This window comes from Odontomachus brunneus, unplaced genomic scaffold, assembly GCF_010583005.1.
Source record: "Odontomachus brunneus isolate Ranch 3 - 2012 unplaced genomic scaffold, Obru_v1 Obru_scaffold_148, whole genome shotgun sequence".
NCBI classification, from domain to species: Eukaryota; Metazoa; Arthropoda; class Insecta; order Hymenoptera; family Formicidae; genus Odontomachus; species Odontomachus brunneus.
The window spans coordinates 167,953-192,760 of record NW_022639598.1 but is presented as its reverse complement, the minus strand read 5'-3'; the positions used below and the strand labels follow the sequence as shown (position 1 = coordinate 192,760).

Sequence of the window (24,808 nt, the reverse complement as noted above, 5' to 3'; positions counted from 1 at the left end):
ATCGCTAATGAAGCAATTAGTGAAGTCAAACACCAGTAGCCGCTAACATAACAGTCGTTTATTCGCTATCGCGATAATTGCCGGCATAATCCGCAGTGTGTAATTAAACAGTAGCGGCAAACGTGCACGCACAACGTTTAAGCGAGCATTTAAGAGGACGCACTTTCGCTCCGAAGATGCAACATGTGGCGTACGTGCGTTGAGGTAAAAGCGACAAAAGTCGCATCAACTATATATATATATATATATATATATATATATTGTTTAGTCGTTGTTGGACGTACTTTACGACTAGTTTCGACCGAGATGTCTTGTTTCAAAAAAGCCGGCGAGATGAATACTCGGATAACTTTCCCGACCGCCGTGTGACGTATGATCGGGCGCGAGATCGAGAAGTACGCGTTGATTTTTCAAGTTCAAGGAGAAGGAAAGTTCCGCTCGGCCAGTAAGAACCAGGTCGCCGATTCCCCGCATGCGACGTTATGCCTCGCGTAAATTACAATTCGGAATGTTCGCCCGGTGTTTTGAGAAAGCTCGTTGCATTGTTTTCGGCGCTTTCACGCGCCTGTATCGAGGTCGGCGTCGAAATCGACCGATACTCCGATTCTTGCGCGAACAACGCAACTAGATCGGCCGTGATGTTGTCTCTCGTGTTTGAACTTTTTTCTACGCACAAGAAAACAGATTATATTAACAATTTTCTTTATTAACAGGCCAGGCAGCACAAATGTTCAAAATCGAGTTATAAGATGTCTTTAAGACAATATCTTATAAACTTGTCTTAAAGATGTCTTAGACCGGTATTCATAGTCTAATCTCATTTCAAGACCGTCTTAAGTAATGTCTTAAGATACGAATACAGCTCTGTAATTGGTTTATGACATCTTAAGACAGTACTTAAGATGCTCTTAAATATAAGATCGGACTATGAATATTGGCTTTAAAGATGTCTTAAAGACGTCTTATGATCCGATTTTGGACATTGTGTTGTCTTGGAGCTTATCAATTTCCTCCCTCTCTACTCACTGTATGACAAATACTTGCGCGAATCGTATTCTCGATTGCCACACTTAAATGAAGACTGTCAACAGTAAAAGCAAGAGATAGTTCTTATATGTATATATTACTTACGCACTTCACATGTATTACCTTGAAGTCTTGAGAAGCAGCACGCTCAGGTTTTATTTCTCAACAACACAATTCATAGTCAGACAAGAACTTTTATTTTTTTTCCAACGGTAAAGAGAATTAAAACTTGTCCGAGCCGTTACTCAGTCTTGCCGTTAAATAATGAAAAAGTTTATTCGATCTGTCGTCGAGTCCCACCGTTTTGAAAATGTAAAGATCTGACTTACCGTTTTGAAGATGTAAAGATTCTGACTTACCACTGACAATGAGTCGTAAAATTTGAAAATAAGAAGGGTTATTAGGACGTCGTCGAGACGTAATATTCGAAAATAACGAAAAAAGTTTGACCTGTCATTGAGTTATACTACGATCTCACTTTCTCGTCATGGAGTTCCTCAAGCTAGACTTAGGACCCCATTCGCCATTTGTAGGTGGAAGTGAGTGATGCAGAAGTTGCGTGCTTCATCTCAGTTTTAGAGCTTCCCTCTCACTTCTACTCGAGTTTTTTTCTTACTTCCATTCACGTTACTCTAAAAAATGGAGGACCAGACTAATTAAGAAACATCATGCTTCATTCTAACTCTGACTAGAGGAACTTTACCTCGTTGGAAATGGTGGCGGCTCGTAGCGGGACACGTGAAAGTAACGAGTTGCTTGGCTCCTCGGATTCAGCCGAGACTCAAACCATATTTAGCCGTGACTCTCGGTCTTTACACGGCACCGCTAAATGGCGCCAGGCAGTCCGTTGGCTGTTTCCCACCTGGTCTGGCGAATCGACTATTATTTCAGAGTGTAGTTGTAGTCTCCGCTATGAGCCGCCACTGTCTCCACTGACTGAAATCGAGGTCGTAGTACGACCCGACGACAGGTCAGGCGGGCTTCCAGCCAACACAACGCTGTATTTGCTGAAATTAAATTTTAATCTTTTTAGTATCAACTCATATTCTGTTGGTCGAGAGTGACAAGTTTTAAACATTCTAAATATTATTTTAATATCTCCTCATCATATTATAGAAAACCGTTAAATCTTCGTTACGTTGCATAATCAAAAGGTAATGAAGTAACCATGAATTGGTAATATAAGGATACGGTCGATAAGTTCTAAGATCCAAATGTCCAGGAAGCGAACGGCGCGATGAGACGCGGCTACTGAGTAAATTCCATTATGCAGCTTCCCGATTCTGTTTTCGTACCGAATGCAAACCGAATTAGATAGCGGGCGAACTTTGACGAGGAATAGCAAATATACGTTAATGAGAAAATGTTGTTAACCCGAGAGCAGCGGCTCATCGCCATCTCCAGCTGAGGTCTCGCGACGACAACGGTTGTATAATTACGCGTCTCTCGTATCTCCGTTGTTTTCGTAGATGAAATCACATTAACGCAACTACGCCCGCAGTTGATTAAACTCCAATCCAAGACAGGCGGGTCGAAATGATTCCACTTGTTCTTTCTGTAGAATCGATCTGTTCAATTACCGTGTCTCGAATCTCAATGAACGCGCGAAATTAACTCGCCTGGCGAGACGTTGATTGTCCGTTGTCAAACATTCGTGAGTTTTTCACTTTCTGTCGCCCGATTACTTCCGTAAGTACACAGGCTGTTCCAACGCGCGCTTCACGTTCGTACATCAGCTTTGATGTCAGTGTGCGTAATATTAACGCGAGAGAAAATTACATATACGGAGAGAAAATTTTTATAGTAAAAATTGCTCTAAGATTAAGATTTCTTGTCACCAAGGAGTACACTGAGAGAAAAAAATAGTTGGAATAACTATAATCTCACTATATTTTATAGTTCGTTTTGGCCTCAAATATATATTTATAGTTCATCTAAACACGAAGACATAACAGAATAAACACACATTTATAGTCACCATCTTATTACTCTATGTGTATAGTAAAGCATGCTTTGCATATAGTTACATGTACTCATATTTTCCAAATATTCCAATTATATTGACTATATAAAATAGTTAATTTCTCTTACTATTTAATATTTGCTACCTTACTATGTTTTTTATTTCAAATAATTATAATTCTTGATAAAAGTTTTACATGAGTCAGTTATGCTTATATTATAAATATTACAAACATTATGGTGACATTTATTATAAAAAAGATATTCCTAACTATAATCTTTTTACTATGCCATTATAGTTCCAAATATCATACATTTTTCTCTCAGTGTAGGTTGAAATTGCGCAGTGTTATTATAATTCGCTCTCTATCCTTTCATTTCATATGTGCTATTTATATTTTAGAAACTAAAATGTTTCTATACGGAAAAAAAAACAATTTCGTTAGTATAACTGAATTTTCTTTTACATTGAGAAAAAAATATTATTTGTAGCACATAAAGAAATAATCGCCATAAATTGTGGTGAAGAAAACCATTTTTTCAATTTTGTTTCAATTCTAATTCAATTCTACTATAATGTTAGTGACAATAACTTTATATGCATGTCGTCATTACCATTTTTTTTCTCGACGTATCTGGGAATCGGATGGAAAATTCGGCTATAGAAACAGGAAGATTCTCATAGGAGGTTTCTAAACAGCTAATTGCTCTCAGTTATCTCAACTGAGTTTTAATGCAACTGTATGTTCAGGCGAGTGTTCCCGGCCGCAGTAACAGAAATATTTCTCATTAGCGAGTTTTTTGTCTGGTCTCTATTCAGTTGTACAAACTGAGACTTCTTTTTCCAACTTCTGCTACGTTGCTAGCGAAATTAATTGTGTTTTCTAACAAGACACTGACATCTCTCTGACAGTCTATTCCTGGATTATCGAAAACACAGTAAAATTGAAAAAAATTCATATGAAAAAGGGAAAAAATATTCTCCCCGTGTAGGTGGTCGTATTTTACACACAAAGCGCATAACACTCGCGAGCTCCCGTATGCTCTCACCGTTATCCATTTCCCGCTAAATCGTGCACTCTCGTCGATAGAGTATGCCGGTAATGGACGGTATTCGAGATTACCGCGGAGTCTTTCGAGCACTAATATCTCGCGCTACGCTACGTGCGAGAACGTTCGCGGCTTCGCGCGCGCCTCTTTTTCTCCCTTTATTGTTGCTCAGGTAAACTCCGTTTACGTTTCCTCCCGGACGAGATATCCCGGCGTACATCGATATTCGCAATTTTCCACGCGCCGCGAGCGTTTTAATTAGTTTTACGCGAAACACGCGCATTTCGCTCGCGCTAACGACCCCCGGACTATTTAATTGTGGTCGAAACATCTTTTTAATAAAACAAACCTGGCAGGCGCATCTCGCGCACGCCCCGGCTGTTACATGGGGGTAGTTTGCGGAGTTGTAACGAGCTACCGCTACTGCCGCCACCGCCGTTCTCGCACACTTCCTCCACACACATACACACACACACGCGCGCGCGCATCCATATATACACGCAGCTGGTCGCCGCATTAGCTACAGACACACACTGGGGTGTGTTTGTGCAACGGGGTTGCTGCAATGCGCAACGGCTACGCCGGGATCACGACGCTTCGCCGTCATGTTTAGGAGCATTGTTAAATATCTCTTGCATAACGCGCATCTCGTGCGTTTCCCCACCTACGATGACTCCGTCATCACGAAGCTCTGTCGAATCGTCGCTCGCTCGTTAAAAGTGACAAGCGCAACGGAACACAACGCCCGGAGTTGCAGCTGTTCAGCTAAAACTCGACGAAACCACCGGGGACGCGTGTGTCATTGTATTCGCGATGGAGATACGCGAGAAATTGGCAAAATTATGACGAATGTGGCGAAAAGTGTCGCCTTACTTTTCGCGAAGGACGCGATTATTGCCACGAGCCGTCGTGGCGAGACGACAAGTATAATTCATGCCAATTTATTCGCTCGCTGTTAGGCTCGAAGGGATAAATTTCCACCTCGTTGCGAGGACGGGAGGATAAATGTCGTATTTTCTCCGCAGTTCCTGCGTGATTAATGACGGATTAGTGAAAAAAGGAATTCGTTTCCGTTGAAGGGGATATCGCGCGATATGCGATCTCACGGGAGGTGAAGAGAGACGGGCTTCGAAAAACAATCTTTATTTCGACCAATCTTAATTTAAATGAGTCATAACAAAAAGAAATAGTGAACATCTCAAATACAGTCGCATATTCCGCAGCTAAGTGTATCGTGTGTATGATCGCTATACAGTGATAATTTATACACTCACTATGTACAAGACATTCAGTTTAATCTCAGATTAGTTCGCACTTATTGCACAATATGCGGTAATTATTACTAATTAATAAACTGCCGTGCGCACATGGCGGGCGCCATAACGCGAGCGAAACTCTGTTATCAGTGCCGTTGATTGTCTATGTTGTTTGTCTATGTTGTTTCCTTACGTTTTGCTTCGGTTCGCGAGCGCCGTGCATACAGGGTGTCCCCGAGTCCGCGACGCCGTGTTTCGACGTCGTGCGTTCTTCCAAAATTCTCCCTTTCTACCAAGCTGTGAAACTACACAATGTTCAAATCAAAGTCGCGCTCAATAAAAACGTTTCAGCCTATTCGAGAGAGGCCCTGTCGAAAGATCGAATTGCGTGTGTTAACACAGCTCCAGTATGTAAACTGCGAAGATTCTCTTACATCTGCACGTCTTTTACCGTGAAATAATCGACTGTCATGTGAAACTCGGCGACACCCTGTGTACGGAGGAATGTCAATATTATATACGGCCGCCAAGGGGAAACCGAGAGACATCGTCTTTCGTTTCGGCGAGATAAACCCGCGGTTGCACACTTTTGTCCCGTTAGGCACCACGTTGCTGACAGGGTTCGCGCAAACACCCTCTGTTATTCCCTTCGCGAGCCCCGCGGTCAACGCTCGTGCTCTTTTTCCGCTCTTGTTTTATTTGTTACGTCGGCAGCATGATAATGCATTCTCTCACACTCTTTCTCTCTTCTTCGTGTTATACAAGATGTCTGACGCAAGACACGACAACACACATGGTATACACGGAGATCCAACCAGTTTTTCTCATATAAATTCTTTTTAATTTCATTGTGTCACATAGTCTGAAACTAGTCTAGAACTCGCTATAGTCTAGAACCAGATTGCCAGTAAAACCTGATCTACAATATGCTCTTTGCGTCTTGTTTCTTGTCTTCTATCTTTTTCTGGCTTAAAGCTTAAGGTTTGAGTGAGAAAGAAATAAAGAGAAAGAAGCAGGAAGCAAAGAACACATTGTGAATCAAGCTTAAGATCCGTCTTGTTAAGGAACATAGTAAATTTCACTGGAAGCAACATGTGTTTTAATAGCACATTCTAGTTCCTAAAATATAAGTAGCGTATATGAAATAAAAAGTACATTACTGCAGAATGTCGATCTATTCCTCTTTACAAAATCCTGCAGTAATGTTTGCCACAAAGTTCTCTCCGTGTGGAGCACGTCAATCTGAGCAGAACGATTATCATAGCTCGTCTCTCTCACGCGCACTGATTCGCTACTCTTATTAGTGTCTCTAAATTTTACGTGGTTTTTTTTTAATGGTAGTTTTTTTGCTCAGGTTGACTGCTCCATCCGCACACGTGCGTTATTATGTCTTGCGTTAGATACTCTGTAGACGAATAGGGTGCGGGAAGGATTCCTGCTTTTATTGGCGGCAATCGCGGGGAGTACCAGTCGTTGTGTTCTCCGGAGCGAAATAAGGATCCGCGCTGCTCCCTTTTCACGTGCGAAAAACGGCCGCGTTTCCCTCACCGCGATGTGGACGAGCGCGAAGGAGAGAAAAGACGTGGAAAAGTGGCGGTCGAGGAGGACGCGATAACACGTTAATGCAGAGGAGGTTGTAACAGATTACAATCGCATCGTCGAGATGTAGAATAGAGACAATGGTAGAAGCCGCGAGCGCAGAGTAGACACACGAAGTACCCCGGAGAATACACTTGATGTTGCTTGTCAGATGGCAAATTACATCGTTTCATTAAATCAACACCATTGTGTTCGAGGATTAATACAGCAAGAATAATATGACGGGTACAGTACACTCGTGTTTACCCGACGCCCTCGAGCGTTCTACTTCTTCTGGGGAGGGTTGCAGAGAGAAAATACATCAAAATGTCTCGAAATTTCGAAGTCGTTCAAACGTTGACACGTTCAAGAATTATCACCGGGCCACGCGTGGACGCGATTAGATGGAGAAATGTTGAATTTGGAAATTGGAATTTAAGTGGCAAATATCGCACCCCTCGAGATCCGAGGCGGAAACGCGTCGTTAACCCGAGAATACCACACTTAGCTGTACCGCACACATGCTGTTGTTGAAACAGCCGCCGTTTCTATATAACGAAAGGTAGGGAGTCGGAATTTGAGGCGAAAGGAACACTTCTATCTTCCCTCTACAAATCGCCTATGCTGCGCAATTCCATCTGCTGTTTAGCAAATGTAGAATGGTAACGTTGAAATCGCTCTTGACGTTACAATTCTTCGTGTTAAAACAATATATATTTTTCAAATCGCTGTTTCACATTTTTTTCTGAAAAATTACATCTTTCACCTTTAACAAATAGCATTTAGTTTTTTGCAATACGGCGTTATAAAGAAATATAAATATAAATTGTCGAGCAAGTAGCTTTTTTGTAATTAAGAAAATTTCTATTCGGTCTTTTTGCAAAATTAATTTTTTTTTTTTTTAATCTCAGTGTCGTAGTTAACGATATAGACGTATTCCTAACATTTAAATGAAAATGTATGTGTTTAAATGAAAAAAAAAGATAATATAAAAATATAAGAATATCTACTTTTCGAGAAAATATTTATGATTGAAAGTGCACTCTGTACTCTATATTGAAATTGGGATTTAAAAGAAGTATGTTATAAGTTTAAACTAAACCCACCTTATCCACGGTCGCGGTTCCAAGGTTTAACATGCATCGAGCACGTAATTGAAGCTGTTTAATTGTGGCCTAGCTCGACCAGTTGGCTAAGCCATCGTCTGTGAAACTATGATTCTCTGAGAGAGAGAAAGAGAAAGAAAGAGAGAGAGCAGCAGTGTTATTGCAATAATACTAACTTGCCACAAATATATAATAGTATAGTACATACGTTCGAAGAGCAAAGAATAAAAAGAGAAGTGATAACTCTCTTTTCACACGCGTGGTAACATTAATATCACTACAGGATTAATTGCGATGGAAGCGCTTTGCCGTGTGTAGCCACGACAGTACGAACAGAGAGAAAGGAGCCTCGGCGAATTTGTCATGAGAGATCGGTTGTTGAAAATTGAATTTAGTACCCGTGATGCATGCGATATGAAGAATTTAATAGCACCAACGAGCCGAGATGTTTGCGAATTTCGATCGAAGCGAAATTGGACTCTGTTGCGGTGGCAGGATCTCACGAGTTTCCAGATAACTCTCAGAACGAGTTTGTCCGAGAGTGAGAATCCACATATCATCATCTTCTTCTTCTTCTCTTCGTCTTACTCTGACGTGATATATATATATATATATATACCGGCGGAACGAAATAAGAATATAAAAGGAACGACTGAGTCTGAGGGTGGCGCGCGTCCTGCATACGTAGCCCGCGTAACTCGCCTCCTTATATTCCCCGCTTTCACCATTTATTCTCCTCCGTTCCTCGAACGTCCTACAAACTTTTCAAGTTACCTAACTTGTGTTACTTCTTGCGAGCACGAGGAGGAGGCTTGCTTGGTCAAGAATTCGCGCCGGAGAACGCGACGAAAGTAGAAGGAAGAAGGACGATGAAAGGTGATGGAGGAGGAGGAAGAAGGCTTTTATCTCTTCATTCGTCTTATTTTACCCGTGTCGGCACTCTAACTACTCTCGTCGTATCAGCGCCGATTATTACGTCGCCGATTATTACATCGTGAGCAAATCGAGGGGGCGATATATTTTTTCCCTTATTTTTTATTTTTGTTTCCAACGTTATATACTGGACACAGTAATACGATTCTTTTCCGAAGGGGAGTGTTTTTAATTTGTTTTTCGCTCTTGCTCCCGTCATCTCCTCCTCTCCACTTCTCTGTCGCGTACGTCCGCTTTTTGCGCTGAGAAAGAAGTATTTGAAAATTTATTTGTGAGATATAAAGTTCATATTGCTGCGCGAAATAAAATCAATTTCTGTTATATATAGAATAAAGTTATATATAGTTATATATAGAATAAAGTTCTGTTATATATAGAATAAAGTTTATTTCCGCAAAATAAACTTTTGTTCCACAGAAATTTTCAAGTATTTTGTTCTCAGTGTGGGGCATATGGCGTGCGCAGCTTCGATCCGTCTCGGGGAAGCCAGGTTTGCTTTCTCCCGCGAGATCGTATGGCGATCTCCCGCAATCGTCGGCAGCAATTTTACGCTGGCTTTTCGGGCTTCGTGTGTCGGTAAATGTCGCGATTTGCGAGTCCACTGGGGAACGGCACAGCTGACGGCGCGAAATTATTTTCGGCGAATAATAACCGACAGTTAGTTCCATCTCGGAGCGCGCCGTCAAACGCGCGCCAGACATTCCCCCGGCACAGTAAAATATGTACACGTTTAATGTAGCTTAATTGTGCCGAGTTGTTACTTCGACGATGGATGGAGGAAGAGGAGGGGAAGGAGGTGGAGGACTTTTTCGTATGACTGGCGCGGCGTTATTGCGAAGATCCTCGCGTATGCGTTCGCGAGAGTTTCTAATGAAATCTCGACGTGCGCACTCGCGCACGCACGCGAAATTTAATATCAGTTAATTAACAGCGCGCAGCGAAATATCCGGCCGCTGATGTTAAATTGCGCGCGAATTTACTCCCGCGATCGAGATGAATCGGGCGAAATGAGCCCTGATGAGCACAAGGATACTTTCGGATGTGTGGAGTTTTGAATTTATTACTAAACTTCCAAATTTATCACTTGCAAATATACGTTCCCCGCATAAAGCGCACGCTTTATTCTACTTTAGGGAATCTCGAAAGACAGGTGGGAACTTAAATCCGAAATTTCGTCAGTACCTTCTCTCGGTTTTCAACGCGCCTCGGTTTCGTCGACATGTAGGCTAATGAAGAAGAGTCCTTGGATTCTACAAAGTTGCAGAGAAATCGTGTCTAACGGCTTTAACATGCGCTGCAATTAGAGTCAAAGAAGATAGATAGATAGATAGATAGAGAGAGGGAGAGAGGGAGAGAGAGAGAGAGAGAGAGAGAGAGAGAGAGAGGGAGGGAGAATTAGGGGGATGAAGAACGAGAAAAAAGGCGCAGCTAGGAAAGAATCGCCGGTTACAAAGTGAATATTAAATCGGAAATCTGATTAAATTGAAGCTCTCTCGATTGTAACATGATATTCTCGTACCGCGAATGCATTTTTCCACTCTCTTCCGGGCCTCGGCATAATCGCGTCGCTGTAGAGCTGAGCCTTTAACGGCGACGTGCGGATTAAAATTTATCGAGATTAGCTTATTTCCGAGCGCACGAGTTGCACGCATTGTACCTTTAGCGCGACACCACATTCTCGCGTACATTTGATAATCGCGTCGGCTATTGTTTCCCCTCTTTGCATGTGTGTGCACACGCATATTTTACATTCAGCAACGCGTCTCTCTCTCTCTCTCTCTCTCTCTCTCTCTCTCTCTCTGTCTCTCATTCTCATTAAACAATTAACGGAATGAAACTGCTGCGTTAACGTGTCGCTTTAATAATGTATTAAAGAATGAATCACACGAACAATTGATATTGTATCTTCTGTTCACGCGCGCGCATTCATACGCGATGTTATTTCAACGTAATCGGAATATTATCGAGCGAGACAAGTGACACGATATACGTGTGTTTCGTATAAATTACCGCCACTTCCGTCGAGGAGCAGCGGCTGAACGGCATTATTTAAAGCGAGAGCGATTTAAATACGTTGTAAAATCAGATGTGCGCGCTGGGAACGACGCTCGAGAGGTTCCGCTCTCGCAGGCGAAACGCGACTCTTGAAATTGCAAACTCGCGTTCTCGCTCGTCATACTCGCAGCATGAGTTCGCGGCTTCCATCGGGCGTTTCGCGGGGAATAGTTAATTCCCCGCGAAGGAAGCGAAGAGAATAGAAAACGTCGCGTCTTTCAAGCCCACCTCCGCGACCTGAAAACGTCACTTGCATGCGTCAGCTTCGGCCCGATCGTTTGGCTTCATCGACGATGTGAATTGATTCCTCATGCGCGGGACGAGATCCGTGACATTTATACTTCCGCTTAACGAGATTGTTGGGATTCGAAGATGATCTCCGACGTGAACGATTGCGTCGCGCCCGTCCGCGCGCATCCGCCTGAAAGTCTGCCTGAACTCCTCGCGAGCACAAATGCATCATCTAAATGCGCGATTCTCGCGATAGAATGTCGGGATGAGGGAAGGGGTAATTTTATTCTCGGCTGATTATCGATCGCGGCGCGTAGAGCAAAAGCGAAACAGCGAGAGGGAAAGAGAAGGAGGGCGGGGGAGAGAGAGGGAGGGAGTATTCCCTTGATCTACTTGCGTGTACTGAAGTTTCCGCGTAATGGCTCATGAGAGGACAAAGCTTCCCTCAAGGATTCTTCTTTCAAAGAAGATAATATTGTATTATTAATACCATACGTATTTCTCGCGCGCCAAGAATTTAACACTGCAAGAATTAAAGTGGGACAGTGTATTAAATAATAAGAGAGCTTAATGAAACACGACGACCCGGATTATGAAACAACGGAGTAAATTAGAGAGCTGAACTATAATAGAATTAAATTGTATATAACACACAGACTCTCTCTGAAATGTGTATAACCTAAATGAGTGAAAGATCGTTGGATGCACTGAGAAACGAATACTTGAAAATTTATTTGTGGAACATAAAGTTTATTTGCAGAAATGGATTTTATTTCACAGAAATATCAACTTTATGTTCTAAAAATATTCAAGTATCTTTTTTTCAGTGTGTAAGTGCGAGTAATTTCAATCATGGAACATATTCAGATGAATCAACAATGTATATTATTCTATCTAATTAGAATGGGATAAGGAGCGACTATGACTAATGTGGACTTGAAGTAGAATGTAAATGAAATACACCGCGCACGTTGCAAGTCCGGAAAGATATTCGGCGCGTGCGTTCTCAAACCTTAATATTCTCCCATAATTATTTACATCCCAGTGATAAGGCTTCTTATAGGCCTGATCTTTCTCTTACGAATTGGAGAGAGCTTTTTGCGATTGATTTCACGCGATCGCGAAGTCAATGATCAACGGCGAAAGAAACTGCTTTGCGACTGTTGTAAAACTGTTATTTGTGAATCTGATTGGCATATATGCTCTTAGATTCAGCCAAGATTAGGAACATACACCGATCAGATTCATGAATGTTACAACAGTTGCAAAGCAGTTTTCTCTGCCGAATACAGTCAATGCCAAGTTTTGTCTCGGATCGCGAATTTCGACGAGGGGAGAGCGGAAGCGCGAGCAAAAATCGTGGAAAAACTCATTCTTCGGGACGTATATTCCGAAATATGTTTCGTTCCCGGCTCGTGTTGTGAGCAAACGGCTGTCGCTCCGACTTGTACCAAGTTGGACACGTGTTGTCGCGATTGAGGAGAGTTGAACGTGATGCAAGCGCCGTCGAGATGCGAATGTAAGATTCATATTTCCGTTGGATTAACGGTGATGCTCGTATGGTTAACCCGCGACAGCACGCTTGACCCGACTCCCCGACATTTTTTACGCGTATTAAGAGGCAAATGAGAAAACGTTATCATTTCACGTGTGTGTGCTCGGTGCTCACGCAATGTCCCGTCACGTCGCAATGTGTATAACGTTGATATGTCACTGTCATATGCAAAAACCAATGCCGACGCGTCGCTCCGTCGCGACCGCGGATGAAAAAAATATTTGCATATCCCATTTCTTTCGGCATAATGTTACACAAGAGGAGAGACCTCGCCGCGAGAGGTCGTTCGGTCGCGATATGTCGTTTTTATTCGCGTCGACGTTATATCGAATGATGTTAACGCCACAGCAGCACTGGGCTTTTTTTTCCAAAATCCGCAAAATCTCGAATTTATAGCTATCTTCACGGTGCGATCTCTTTGATCGCAAAAAAATTGATCAGTAGCGGAAATCAAAGTTTATACACATATATAAATCCTAATTGGATTACGCATTTTTCTTGACGCGTCTCGGGCTGTTATACCGATGCCACGTTGCGACGTGACAGAGAGGGAAATTTTCGGGACAAAAAAGACGCGTTGGCTCTCATTTTCTCTATATCATTGTTTACCTACATGACTTATATAATCTAACATTCGCGTTTAATTGTTGACGCGTGGGTCAGTGTGTGAGACGAAAGTTTAAAAAGTAATAAATAAGTTACCGAAGCAGAAAGAAACGTTCTCTCTCTCTTTGATGTAATTATTGCACAACTAGTCTCACCTCGGTAACTATACAACGCGAGAGAAATAATATAACATACATATATATGTATATATTAATATATATTTACAAACTATTTACAGGTAGCGGCGAATTATAAGATCCGACGATGTTTTTCTCTAACTTTTATCACAGAAGAAAATCGAATAACGTATCGTACAGCGCGTAGTGTGACGTTGTAAATAAACTTTGTACATGAATCGAATGGCTCAATGATTGATGATCATTGTTATTACTCATCTGTTCGCGAAACTGTTCGCGTTCGCGAATGAGCAACTACATCGCCGCGTGAAATATTTTGAAATCGCTTACGATAAGCGTGAGAATAGAGAGCGGATCGTTGCTCGACACATGGGGAGAGTTTCGCAATAAAAATTACTGCAGAACTTTGTGGCCGTGAAATTAATCGATATCCTGCAGTAATTCACTTCTGTAATTCACTTTTATTTTATTTCATTTTTATATGCTGTTTATATTTCAGGAACTGAAATGTACACGGAGAGAATATTGTAGTAGAAATTACAATACAGTTTTAGTAGACCGGGAATAGATTGGCACTATAGTGAAAATTATAAAAAAACATAATACAAATTATAATAAAACTAAAATTATAATAAAATATAGTAAGAGTGATCATGAACGTAATAAAAATTACCATAAATGTAGTAAAAATTATCATGTTTATGATCATGTTTACTACGTTTTATTATAATTTTCGTAATAATGCCATAATATTGTAGTAAAAATTACAATACAGTTTTAGTACTCCAAGATAAACTGATACTATGATGAAAATTATATAAGACTTGGTAAAAGTAACTATGGACGGATTAGTAAAAATTACCATAAATGTAAAAATGGTCATATTTATGATAAGTTTTACTATGTTTTATTATAATTTTTGTAATGATGTCCGTCTATTTCCGGAGTACTAAAATTGTATTGTAGTATTTACTGCAATACTCTCTCCGTGTACTGTTAAAAAATTTGTTTCTAGCGTTACTATATTTTCTTAGCAAGATAGACATTATTGACAGTCTATAACTGCACGACTAGAAACATAGTAAAATAGAAGTTAGAAACTGTGATGCGAACGAATCGGTAAATCAAAAATCGCGTCGCGCTTTCCTCATGCAGCTGCGTATAAACATATAAATATACAATAAAAATAAGTATATAATAAAAATAATAATAATAATATCAATTCGGATTCTGTACATTTCTCTACACAGAGAAATTCTATACACAGAGCGTGTATTCGCTGAATTAAGCGTTGATTTATTCACGGAAAAGAAGTTCAGTTGAATTAGCCAATTTCTGATAAGGTATGAACGAGTCAGAAAATATCACTTGATATAGAATTCTGTTCAGCTTAATTAGAAATCTCGTTTCCTTGAACAGAACTCTGGTAACGACTGGAATTTTTTGGTTCGTTTTTATTTCACCAGCTATTTGCATCCAGTCAAACTTCTTTTCCATGTTGCATTTGGTTCTTTTCTTTGACAAAACACGTCTACCATATGTAATAATAATTGCGTCTTACGCAATTATCAAAAAATATAGTAGAAAGAAAAGAAACTTCCACAACACACACCGACGATATATCGTACATGTGTTGTGTATGTGCACGTGACCATAGAACTTACGCAACATTTTGTCGGCTGAATATCGCGACGGTCTGCTCGTTAGTCGGACTCGAAGGAACGGATACGTGTGTGCTGGCGATGGGAACGCTCGCGGTGTCGGAAACGAGCGATCGTTCCTCCACGTTTTCAATTCGACACGTTCAACGAACGTTCGGGATAATGGAACACGATTAACGCGACGGAGTCGGCGAGCTTTTCGCTGCTCTGGGCGAGCAAAATGCGGACATTTTCGCGATCGCTCGTCATTCACGCACGCTGAGGGTAGTCACTGATAACAACGCTGGTTGAGCATTTCTCATCGATATCTCGTACATACTAGACATCATCTCATCGATTTCTCCCGAGTGATCATCGCGGCGATAATTGGCAATTAAAGCGCGACACTCGCCGCGCGATTCACATGAGACCGCCAATCGGCGGCGATCGTTCGCTCGCAAACATCTTAAACGATTAATTGGTTAATCCTAATCCGTTTATTATCGTGACCGCGACGGCGGCACCGACGCGATAGACTGGCGCGACGATAGCCGATTATTCGTGAGAATTGCATTATCATCGAGATTCTCCATTCGGCGTATGACTAGATTTCAATCGATCGGGGTCTCTCGAATATCTGCGGGACACTTGACGCGTTCCTCGCCGAATGAAGACGCGGCAAGGAAGAAATGGAAAAAGTGCACGGGGAAAATATTGTGGTAAAAATTACGTTGAAGTTTTATATCTCTTTTCACGTTGTGCGTCTTTTGCAAAATTAGACTGTACTGAAATTGTGTAGTGCAAGTTAACTATAGAAGTAATATATTTGACAATATATAATATAAAAAAATATTCAAGTAATTACAATTTTGTAGTAAAAAATCAAATGTACATAACATTTTCCATTTAAAACTATACAGTTTCTTCCATTTTAAACTATACAGCAATTTTAGTCATAATTTTTGTAAAGTTAAAAATATAAAAGTTACATTGAAATTATATATATATTTTTGTTTGTTGTAAAACTGGGCTATGTTAAAATTGCAGTATGAATATATTTGATAATATAGGAATAATATATTTGATAATATATGATATAAAAAAATATTGAAGTAATTATAATAATTTTGTAGTAAAGAATTAAACATACATAACATTTTCCAACAAATTATACAATAATTCTGGTCATAATTGTTGTAAAGTTTAAGACTACAAAAATTACATTGAAATTATATTTCTTTTTAGGCTGTTTATAAAGTTGGCTGTTTATAACACTGAAATTGTAATATAATTAAAATTGTAATAAATAATATATTTGACTATCTACCTCGAATGCATGATATAGAAAAAATTCAAGTAATTAGAATAATCTTGTAATAAAAAATCAGACGTGCATTTCGAACAAATTATATAAAGGTGTCAGTTATAATTTCTGCGTGGCCCAAGATCGCAAAAACTTTTCTGTTATTTTTATTGCAATATTTTCCCCATGTGCAAAACGAAACGTGCGACTTCGCAGTGGACTCGAGTGATTAGGCTACGGCAAACGCGATCGGCCGCGTTTGTTCTGGGAGGCCGGCGAATTCTCCCGATCTGTCTCCTCTTGGGTCGTTCACGCACGGTCGATCAACTCTCGTTTACCTGGAGATCTGGAGGCTAGTTTCCTCTCGAGAACGGGACGTCCCGTAGGGAGAGCAAAGGGAGAAACGGAGAACGAACGTGGCCGCGTAACGCAGGGGGTAGTTTGCCCCTTAATAAGCCCCTGCCGACGCGCCGCGACGTGTGACTTCGAACAGCGACCTCCGCGACCCTCGGGGGCGCATCCTCGGATAACACTGCAGCCGGAGGAGGCGCGCAACTAATCACACATCATACTTCACACTACACATCGACACGTACGCGGAAATAGAGAGAGCGATATGGAAGAGTGCACCTCGCGATCGTAGGAACTAAGAGAGCTTGAGGATGTGGTGCGCGCGACGGCGACGCATCCGTTCGACTCGACGGTGGGATCGAGAGAGCCTTGACCTCGGGAGCTTCGCTGTGCTGGAAGTCACAGCGCCCAGAGAGTAAATTCTCACTTCGTATTCCCCAAGCGTTACAATTAGGTCGGTCTTAATCGCCGCCGCCGCCGCCGCGGTTGCGGCTCGATCGGTTCAACGTAACGATCGTTTATTCCTCGTGTATTATTACGCGCTTCAGAGCGACACCGCGCAGCAATACGCGTTGCGATTTGTCATTACACGGAAACCTCATTTAGCCGCCGGCAGCACGAGCAACTCTCCCGAGGGTCTCCAGTCCGACGTGTTTTGAGATTCCCGTTCGACCGCGCGGAAGCCTTCGCGGTTGTCATCGCGCCAATTTCCAAGTGCCAATGCCGACCTGGGCAATTTGAGACCGCGGCGCAATTATGAGCCAACTGGCGGCGGCGGAATTGCCGGCAACTTCGCGACTATGATCAACAGCGGCGGAGGCGTCGTTCAGACTTGCGTAGGTAACACGACGACTGAACTACAATTAGCAGATTATAATCCTTCTGCGGGTCCCTCGGCGCGATTACAGCGTAACGACACGCCGCGCAACGCTCAAGTTTTCGGATTCACAGCCAATTTACGATACGAATGTATGTCAACACTGTCATTTTTTATTTTTCATTTCTTTTCGTTTTTTTTTTTTTTTCTTTTTAATTCGCAGGGTTTCGGCGTCGATTGATTCCCTACGAATGTGATAGCTTTCACGTATCTTTGGTACACGCGACTCGCGTCATCGCGTTTATTGCGGGCGCGATGTACATCACGATGCTCTCAGCCACTTAACGCACACGCCGGCAAATTATTGCGAGGCCGAATTTATCGCGATGAGGTAAAGTTGGCCGAGTTCTTTAGACAGATCGCGTTTGATCTGAAATCGCGGAGACCGAGCATTTGAAGTGTACGTCATCGACTAGTATCAGACTGGCTCGATGTTAAATCACTCCATTCTGAATTATTCTCTAATTCTTAGCGCATCACGACTTCACGCTCACATTCTCTTTGGCCTGTATCAGTAGTTGCCACTTGAAACTTATCTTATGTGAGATACTTGTTTTTATTCAGAGTATCCAAGTTTTTCAGTTGAGTTATGATACTCGTAGTTCTTATATCTGTTGTAATCGTGACTGAACCGAAAAACTTCTTATCTAACTCTGAATTCAAATTTGAAGTATTCCACTTGAGAAAAGAATTTCACGTATAATAATTATTAACAACGCATCTTTATTCAGGGTTAGATGAGAGTTTCTCAGTTGAATTGTAATATACGTGACATCTATATTTGTAGTCGCGATTTAACTGTCAAACTCTCATCTAACTCTGAATTCAAGTCTGAGTGTCTCACTTGAGAGAAGAGTCAATAACTTATTTATGAGCCGAAGACTTTTCATTCAGAGTTAGATGCAAGTTTTTTATTTAAATTATGATACACATGATTTTTATACCTGCAACCGCGATTTAACCGAAAAATTTTCATCTAGACTTTGGACTCTGAACTCAAGTCTGAGTACCTCATCTGAGACGAGCATCAAGTAATAACCATTAGCCTTTGCTTCTCGCTTGATCAATTTCCAATGCGTTGATCGACCATTTATATATAATTTACAATAATATGCAATAATTTAATTCGATCGTGTCGCCTACGCGTTGTACACTCTTCACACGGCGTCACCGCTCGATAATCGCGTGCTTCACAACGTCCTACGTTTACTAAGAGACGTTTCTCATTGGCGCGAAGTACACTTCTTAAATCGACAGATACCGTTTCGTGGAACGTTCGTATCTGTCATAAATAATCGAATTAAATCGCTACGGTGACGAAATAATTTAACATGGGGCTTGCTCGGCCTATATAAACGCGGTGATTTCTCTCTCTCTCTCTCTCTCTCTCTCTCGGGTCGAAATATTCGCGATCAAAGAGACGTCGCAAGTACGCATTTCCTTGACCAAGGAAGTACATTAAGAGATTTACGAGACCGTTCCCGGCTCTCTCCATCGTTGTTGGCTTCCTCCGAGTTATATTCAGTCGGATATCCTGCCAGGATATCCGCAAGGAGCGAGTGTCTCCTCTCGCAGTGGCCGGCCGATGCTCTCGCCGTTCAGTCGGAGGCTCCTCTCTTCCGTTTCCTCCGTAAGCACGATCTTATTGATCCTCGTGCGCGAAGTGCGCCGCTCTTCCTCTCGCGCAACGGCGCTTACGCGAAGCTTACTTAAAAATCTAACTTTGGCAATACGCGACGTGGTGTGATCTATGTGTGTGTGTATGTATGTGTATGCGCGCGTGTGTTTGTATTCGCGGAGTTACTTCCGGGGCGGGTCAGCGTGTGGTCGTATCGTCGCCATGGGAAAACCGACAGAGTCTCCCCCCTTTTGGAGTCCCTTTTGGCCCCCTTCGTTCTCGACTATTTGGCAAAAAGTGGCGAAGGATGTCTCGGCGGGACAGAGGTTCGTGTTATACGTTAACGAATATGTATGGTTCATTGGCGCGCGCGCGCGTCAGTACAGTACGTATGTATGTATGTGTGTATGTATGTACGTATATATGTTGGTCAACGTGCTTTCTTGTACTCGTACATGCTCTTAAAATCTAAATATAGTCTCGTCTCAAAGACTGCTTCCGAACTCGCTCGATCTTCGTCGGTCGATGTGCTTCATGTACGTCTCGGAGTATATGCTCTTAGTTCGATCGTCGTATCTGAAAGCAGAATTCAAGCAAACCGAAAGTTACTCCCTTCATAAAGTCAGCGCAAACAGATCCGTCTTTTGGGCACGTCGGCGTCCGTTTATTCTTCACGTTAAACCGAGTCAGCGAGAAAACTTTCGGCACCCCTCGCTGCCCGATCGCTCGATATGCACTTGTATGCATGGATTGTTTAAGCAGCTGGCACACATAAGCTTTCTCGTTGACGCGCGTCGATCCACGTGTGTTACGACGGTTAACACGTTCAGGGATGAATTTAGTAAAATCAACGGAGAGAATGACTTTATTTTCAAGTCTCATAAAATATGACATCTGTTAATCATATGAAACGAGATCTCTTTCCTTTTTCTCCTTTTTTGCGAAATTCTCTGGTAAACATTTGCTCGCAGTATTTTACACGTTACATTTTCTCGACAATGTTTGAATTAAGAATAAATTTAACGTGTATGTATATACAGAGTGTCCCAGACTTTTCTTTACAATTTTTGTGGAAATTTTTGTAGAATGTAAAAATTGAGGTGAACATAAAAGTCCAACATCATTTTATGATATTTGTAACGTGATTATTCGTCGATCTTCTTTAATTAATTTGACTATTATTGCGAATATCGCAAAACTACAGAACTTTTATGTTCACCTCCGTTCCCACAAAAATTGCAGAGTCTGGGAGAGTCTGGGACACCTTGTATATACATATATATATCGGTATCCCTGAAGATGTCAAGCTTATGAATTAGAAAGGTATAGATAATTGCGGAAGCTTCAATTTCAATATCCACCAGGCGCCAAAAGTGAAGGAAGTGAAGTTATTACTGTTATTTCCTTGCGATCGCGCGCAGAAAGTGTTTCGGAGAGAAGCGCGTGTCGCAGCAGCTGTCGTAACGAGCAGGACAATCGCGCATCGCAGTGTATCCTTTGATTCTCGCGTAGTTTTCAGTTCAATTGCCGTCGCGCATCGTCACGGATGCAGTTGGCGCGCGATACGCAGTACACGTAATTGAACAGAATAATGGAGTAATTGACGCGGGGGAATGAAAATGGAGATACATGACGCCATACATGGCGGGATTAAATTAGGTTTAATTTATAGGTTTAATGATCGTTTCTCGGAACATACCGCGAGCGTAACGTACGGCATGAATACGAACTCGCGGTAATCGCGCCGCGTGCACTCGCACGGCATGTAAAACGCGAGCGAGTGCACTCTCGTTGTCGACGGTGTAATAAAGTATCGCACAATAGCCGTGACAGGAGCGCGGTGTGTGGAATATGTAATAATAAACGCATCGCGTTAGATCGCGCCAACGGAGCGAGTGCTCTCGCGTTTCCAGACATTCGTGTATGTATGTGTGTGGCATTTCGCGTGACTTATGCGGCGCGAATTAAGCACGTTCGGATTAAGAAAATCAAGTTTGATTACGGTCTCAAGGTTCACGCGCGTTCTCTATCGATGCTTTCTCCGAGCGCGTTCGTTTCGCTCATTCTTGGTTTCTCGGATGAAGATTTTCATTCACGAGATACTTTTAGGCCTGCATTAATAGTCGTTATTTGAAGTTGTTTGTCTCACGTGAGATGCTCGGATTTTTATTCAGGGCTAGATCCAAGTTAGTTTTCCAGTTGAATTATATGATACGTAAGACATTGCGTCTGAAAATCTGTAATCGCGAACGGAAAAGCTCTCATCTTGCTCTGAACTCAAATCTGAGTATATCATTTGAAAGAAGTTTTAAGTCGAACGACTATTGACATGTGCCTCAGTCATTTAATAAACGTTTGATATCGTTTCTTGCAAGATTAAATAGGTTCGAATGTTAGGATACCTTCCGATGCGACGATTCGAAAGTAAGCAGAAACGCAAGTCGCAATTAGGATGTTGTTACACTCAATTGAAGCTTCATGCGTGTGGATTAGCTAGAACTGCAGCCCGCTCGAGAATTAGGCACGCGCGTCTTTAATTAGCGCAATTTCAGGAGAGGATGCAATATATATCGCAGAAAGGAGCTTTGCGTTTCGCACAACTGAAAATTCAGGAGAACGAGTCGCTCTTGATGTATTGGCCTCGCGAATTCCACTCAAAAATCACGATTGAAATAAAGTATGCGCATGGGAAAAATACTGTAATAAAATTTACGTTACAATTATATATTATCGTACCTCTTTTACAATGTTTCCTGTAAAGCTGGACTCTATTGAAATTGCGGTATAAATAGATTAATAGAATAGAAGTTATTATAGATTATATGAAAAACCTTCGAGTAATTGCGATTATTAAAAAATCAAACGTGCATAACATTTTTAAGCAAATTCATAGTAATTTCGCGATCGTAATTCTGCACGGTCCAAAGAAAATTTTATTGTAATTTTTGTTGCAGTACATTTTCTCTCAGTACACGATATTTCTTATGCAAGAAAGGAAATGCGGAGCATCTGTTTATGCGACAGACACGATCTGTCAGCGCCGCAGCGTCGTTCGTTGTGAAAAAGAGAAACTTCAGATTCGATCGTTCTCGAACCCGAATCGACTGTCGGATTGAATATTCCGATCCGAGCGAGTGTCCGTTCCGGAAGCGCTCCAACACCCGTGATTCGTATATCCGCAAATCCGCGTGGCGGTGAAAGACAGCACGCTATCGATAACAGCGCGGCTGATCGATCGAATTCCCGATAACATCAGCAGCGACCTCGTCTTATCGCGGGGACGGGTGGCAAAAGAGAAAGGGCTGCAGAGACGCGACGGGCGAATAGAGGGAGAGTAGAGGTTTCAGAGGAAAGAAAGCGATAGAATGAAGTGCATACCTCGATGTGTCAGACCAGATCGTACCTGAGGGATGGCCGACGGAAGTCCAGCGCCTCGAGGTCGGACGGCTCCCGTCTGCAGAGCGAGCAGAAGGCGCACTGCAGGGTATTTTTGAACGCTTCCCGAAAGTCGCGATTAAAGTACGCGTATATCAGTGGGTTCAACGCTGAATTCGTGTATCCGATCCAGAAGAGGATCGCGATCACGATGTCGGGGCACGGACAGGTCTCGCCGCACAGCGCCGTAATGACGTACCTGACAATAGCACGAGATTGACGTTTATTCGTTTATGCAGATGTCGGAGAGGCGCCGGAAGAACGAGAAAGTGATCGATCGCGACCTCGAATCTCCAGAACCATCAGAAATATGCCGGCTGATTTATACACGAACCTCGACATTCGCACTGAATCTTTCTCTGTCTCTCTCTCTCTTTCTCTTTCGCTTTTCCATAAAAATATTACATAACTCAAATAGGTACTTTCGTGAAATTTCAAATTTCACATGGAAATGGCTCATTAACGCGTGCTAGAAAACTCATTAATGCAAACGATCGCGCGTTGAGTAACACGGAGCCGATGCGAACGTAACCGCGCTTGCCGGGGAGTGAACCTCCCGTCAGGAGCGGAGTATCGAAATTAATCAATCCTTATCGCCGTTATAATGGAGGGCTAACGGATGTTTGGACGTTGATTAATTTTCAAACTCGAATTTCGAAGGTGACGCGAAACATGAGAACTAATTTGCGCTCAGATATACGCGGCCGAAGGATATGAGATTTCGACGCTTCTCGGATGAATTTTAATCCGCGGAAGAGACGCGCGCGCCTCGTTTAAACGAACTTTCCACGAGACGTCTCGGCGAAAATGCTTCATTAACGCGAGCTAAGAGTCTCTTACTGAGGCAAACTAGCGATCGCGGTTAGATCGCGGCGTTACTCGACGTGACGCGCACTACCGGGTGCAAAGGGTGAATCTGTCGCGAGAGTGCGAGAGTATGAAACTTAATCAGTCTTTATTATGCTGTAACGGATGAGCGGGTAACGCGACACTCAGACGGGACGCGCGCGAACGTACCAGAGAAAAAATGGCAGCCAGCAGAGGATGAAGGTACCCATGATGATACTCAACGTCCTCGCCGCCTTGTGCTCCCTCTTCATCTTCATCATGTTCTTGTCCTTCGTGGGAGTGTGCAGGTGATCGGTGTTGATCTCGTTGAGAGTGAGCGTCTTGGAGGAGCCGCCGCTGTTGAGCTCTCCGTTGAGATTATTGAGATCCTTGCTCGGCCGGTGGCTGAGCAGCATGGCGTTGCCCATTCTACTGTGCATTTGCTTCTCTTGCCGGTTCGCCTCGCGGAATATCGCGAAGTACGTGACCGTCATGATGGTGCACGGTATCCAGAAGGATATGCTCGACGACAATATGGCGTAGATCTTGTTGACCTTGAACTCGCACAGCTCCGGGTGCTTGTGACGGTGCACGCTGTTCTCTTCGGTGGTGTACCAGCCGTAGAAGATCGGCACGAAGGAGATGATTGCTGGCGAGATCCAGCAGGCGAGCAGCATGAACGCCACCACTCGTTTCGTCATGTTGATGGGATACTTGAGCGGCTTGACGATCGCGTAGTAACGATCCACCGAAATGCACATCAGATGGAGTATCGAGCTGGTGCTGAAGTAGACGTCCAAGGAGTTCCACACGTCGCACATGAAATAGCCAAACAGCCATCTGCCGGTCACCTGCACGCTTGCGTTGAACGTCATCGCGAACATCGCCACCAGCATGTCCGCGAGCGCCAACGAGACCACGAAGTAGTTGGTGATGATGCGCAGCTTCCTGTGCCGCATCACTGACACCATCACCAGGAGATTGCCGAAGAGGGCCGTGGCGATGATCGAGCCGAGGACGCAGCCCTTCAAGATCGCCAACGGCATGTCCGGCCAGCTGACCTCCACGGCGTTGGCGGCGGTGCCGTTGGCGCAGGGGTCCTCCTCGGTCGAGGTGACGTCCAGCAGCGACGGCACGTCAAGCGAGGGAACCTCCGCCGGCTCGAACGTCGTTTTCGCGGTCATCCTTGCTCAACGCTGCACCGCGCCACGACCACCGAGCCGGCCGCGCACCGACTCGCCCTCCCCCCCCCCCCCCCCCC

The 24,808-nt window shown here is 42.9% G+C and overlaps 1 protein-coding gene across 2 annotated transcripts; it reads right to left on the bottom strand.

The window, feature by feature from the left end:
• Positions 1 to 5,165: 5,165 nt before the first annotated feature.
• LOC116850525 (octopamine receptor beta-2R-like) lies at positions 5,166 to 24,780 on the bottom strand. 2 transcript variants are annotated; one of them, XM_032828916.1, is made up of 3 exons: positions 23,737 to 24,780; positions 22,688 to 22,918; positions 5,166 to 19,860 (listed from the first exon to the last, which is right to left on the bottom strand). In XM_032828916.1, the coding sequence occupies exons 1-3, from the start codon at positions 24,729 to 24,731 to the stop codon at positions 19,770 to 19,772; spliced, it is 1,317 nt and encodes a 438-aa protein (XP_032684807.1). In that variant the 5' UTR covers positions 24,732 to 24,780; the 3' UTR covers positions 5,166 to 19,769. The 2 variants fall into 2 exon arrangements, with proteins under 2 accessions (XP_032684807.1, XP_032684808.1); XM_032828917.1 differs by having other exon boundaries at positions 22,663 to 22,918; positions 23,737 to 24,731.
• Between the last annotated feature and the right edge of the window lie 28 nt (positions 24,781 to 24,808).

Bases quoted from the DNA above. Each gene is read 5' to 3' on its own strand.
- LOC116850525 (XM_032828916.1), bottom strand. From the start codon at position 24,731: ATGACCGCGAAAACGACGTTCGAGCCGGCGGAGGTTCCCTCGCTTGAC. The intron at 22,919-23,736 runs GTACGTTCGCGC...TGCTATTGTCAG, and splicing joins TGGCTGCCATTTTTTCTCTG to GTACGTCATTACGGCGCTGT. The intron at 19,861-22,687 runs GTACGATCTGGT...TTCTGCTTTCAG, and splicing joins TTCCGTCGGCCATCCCTCAG to ATACGACGATCGAACTAAGA.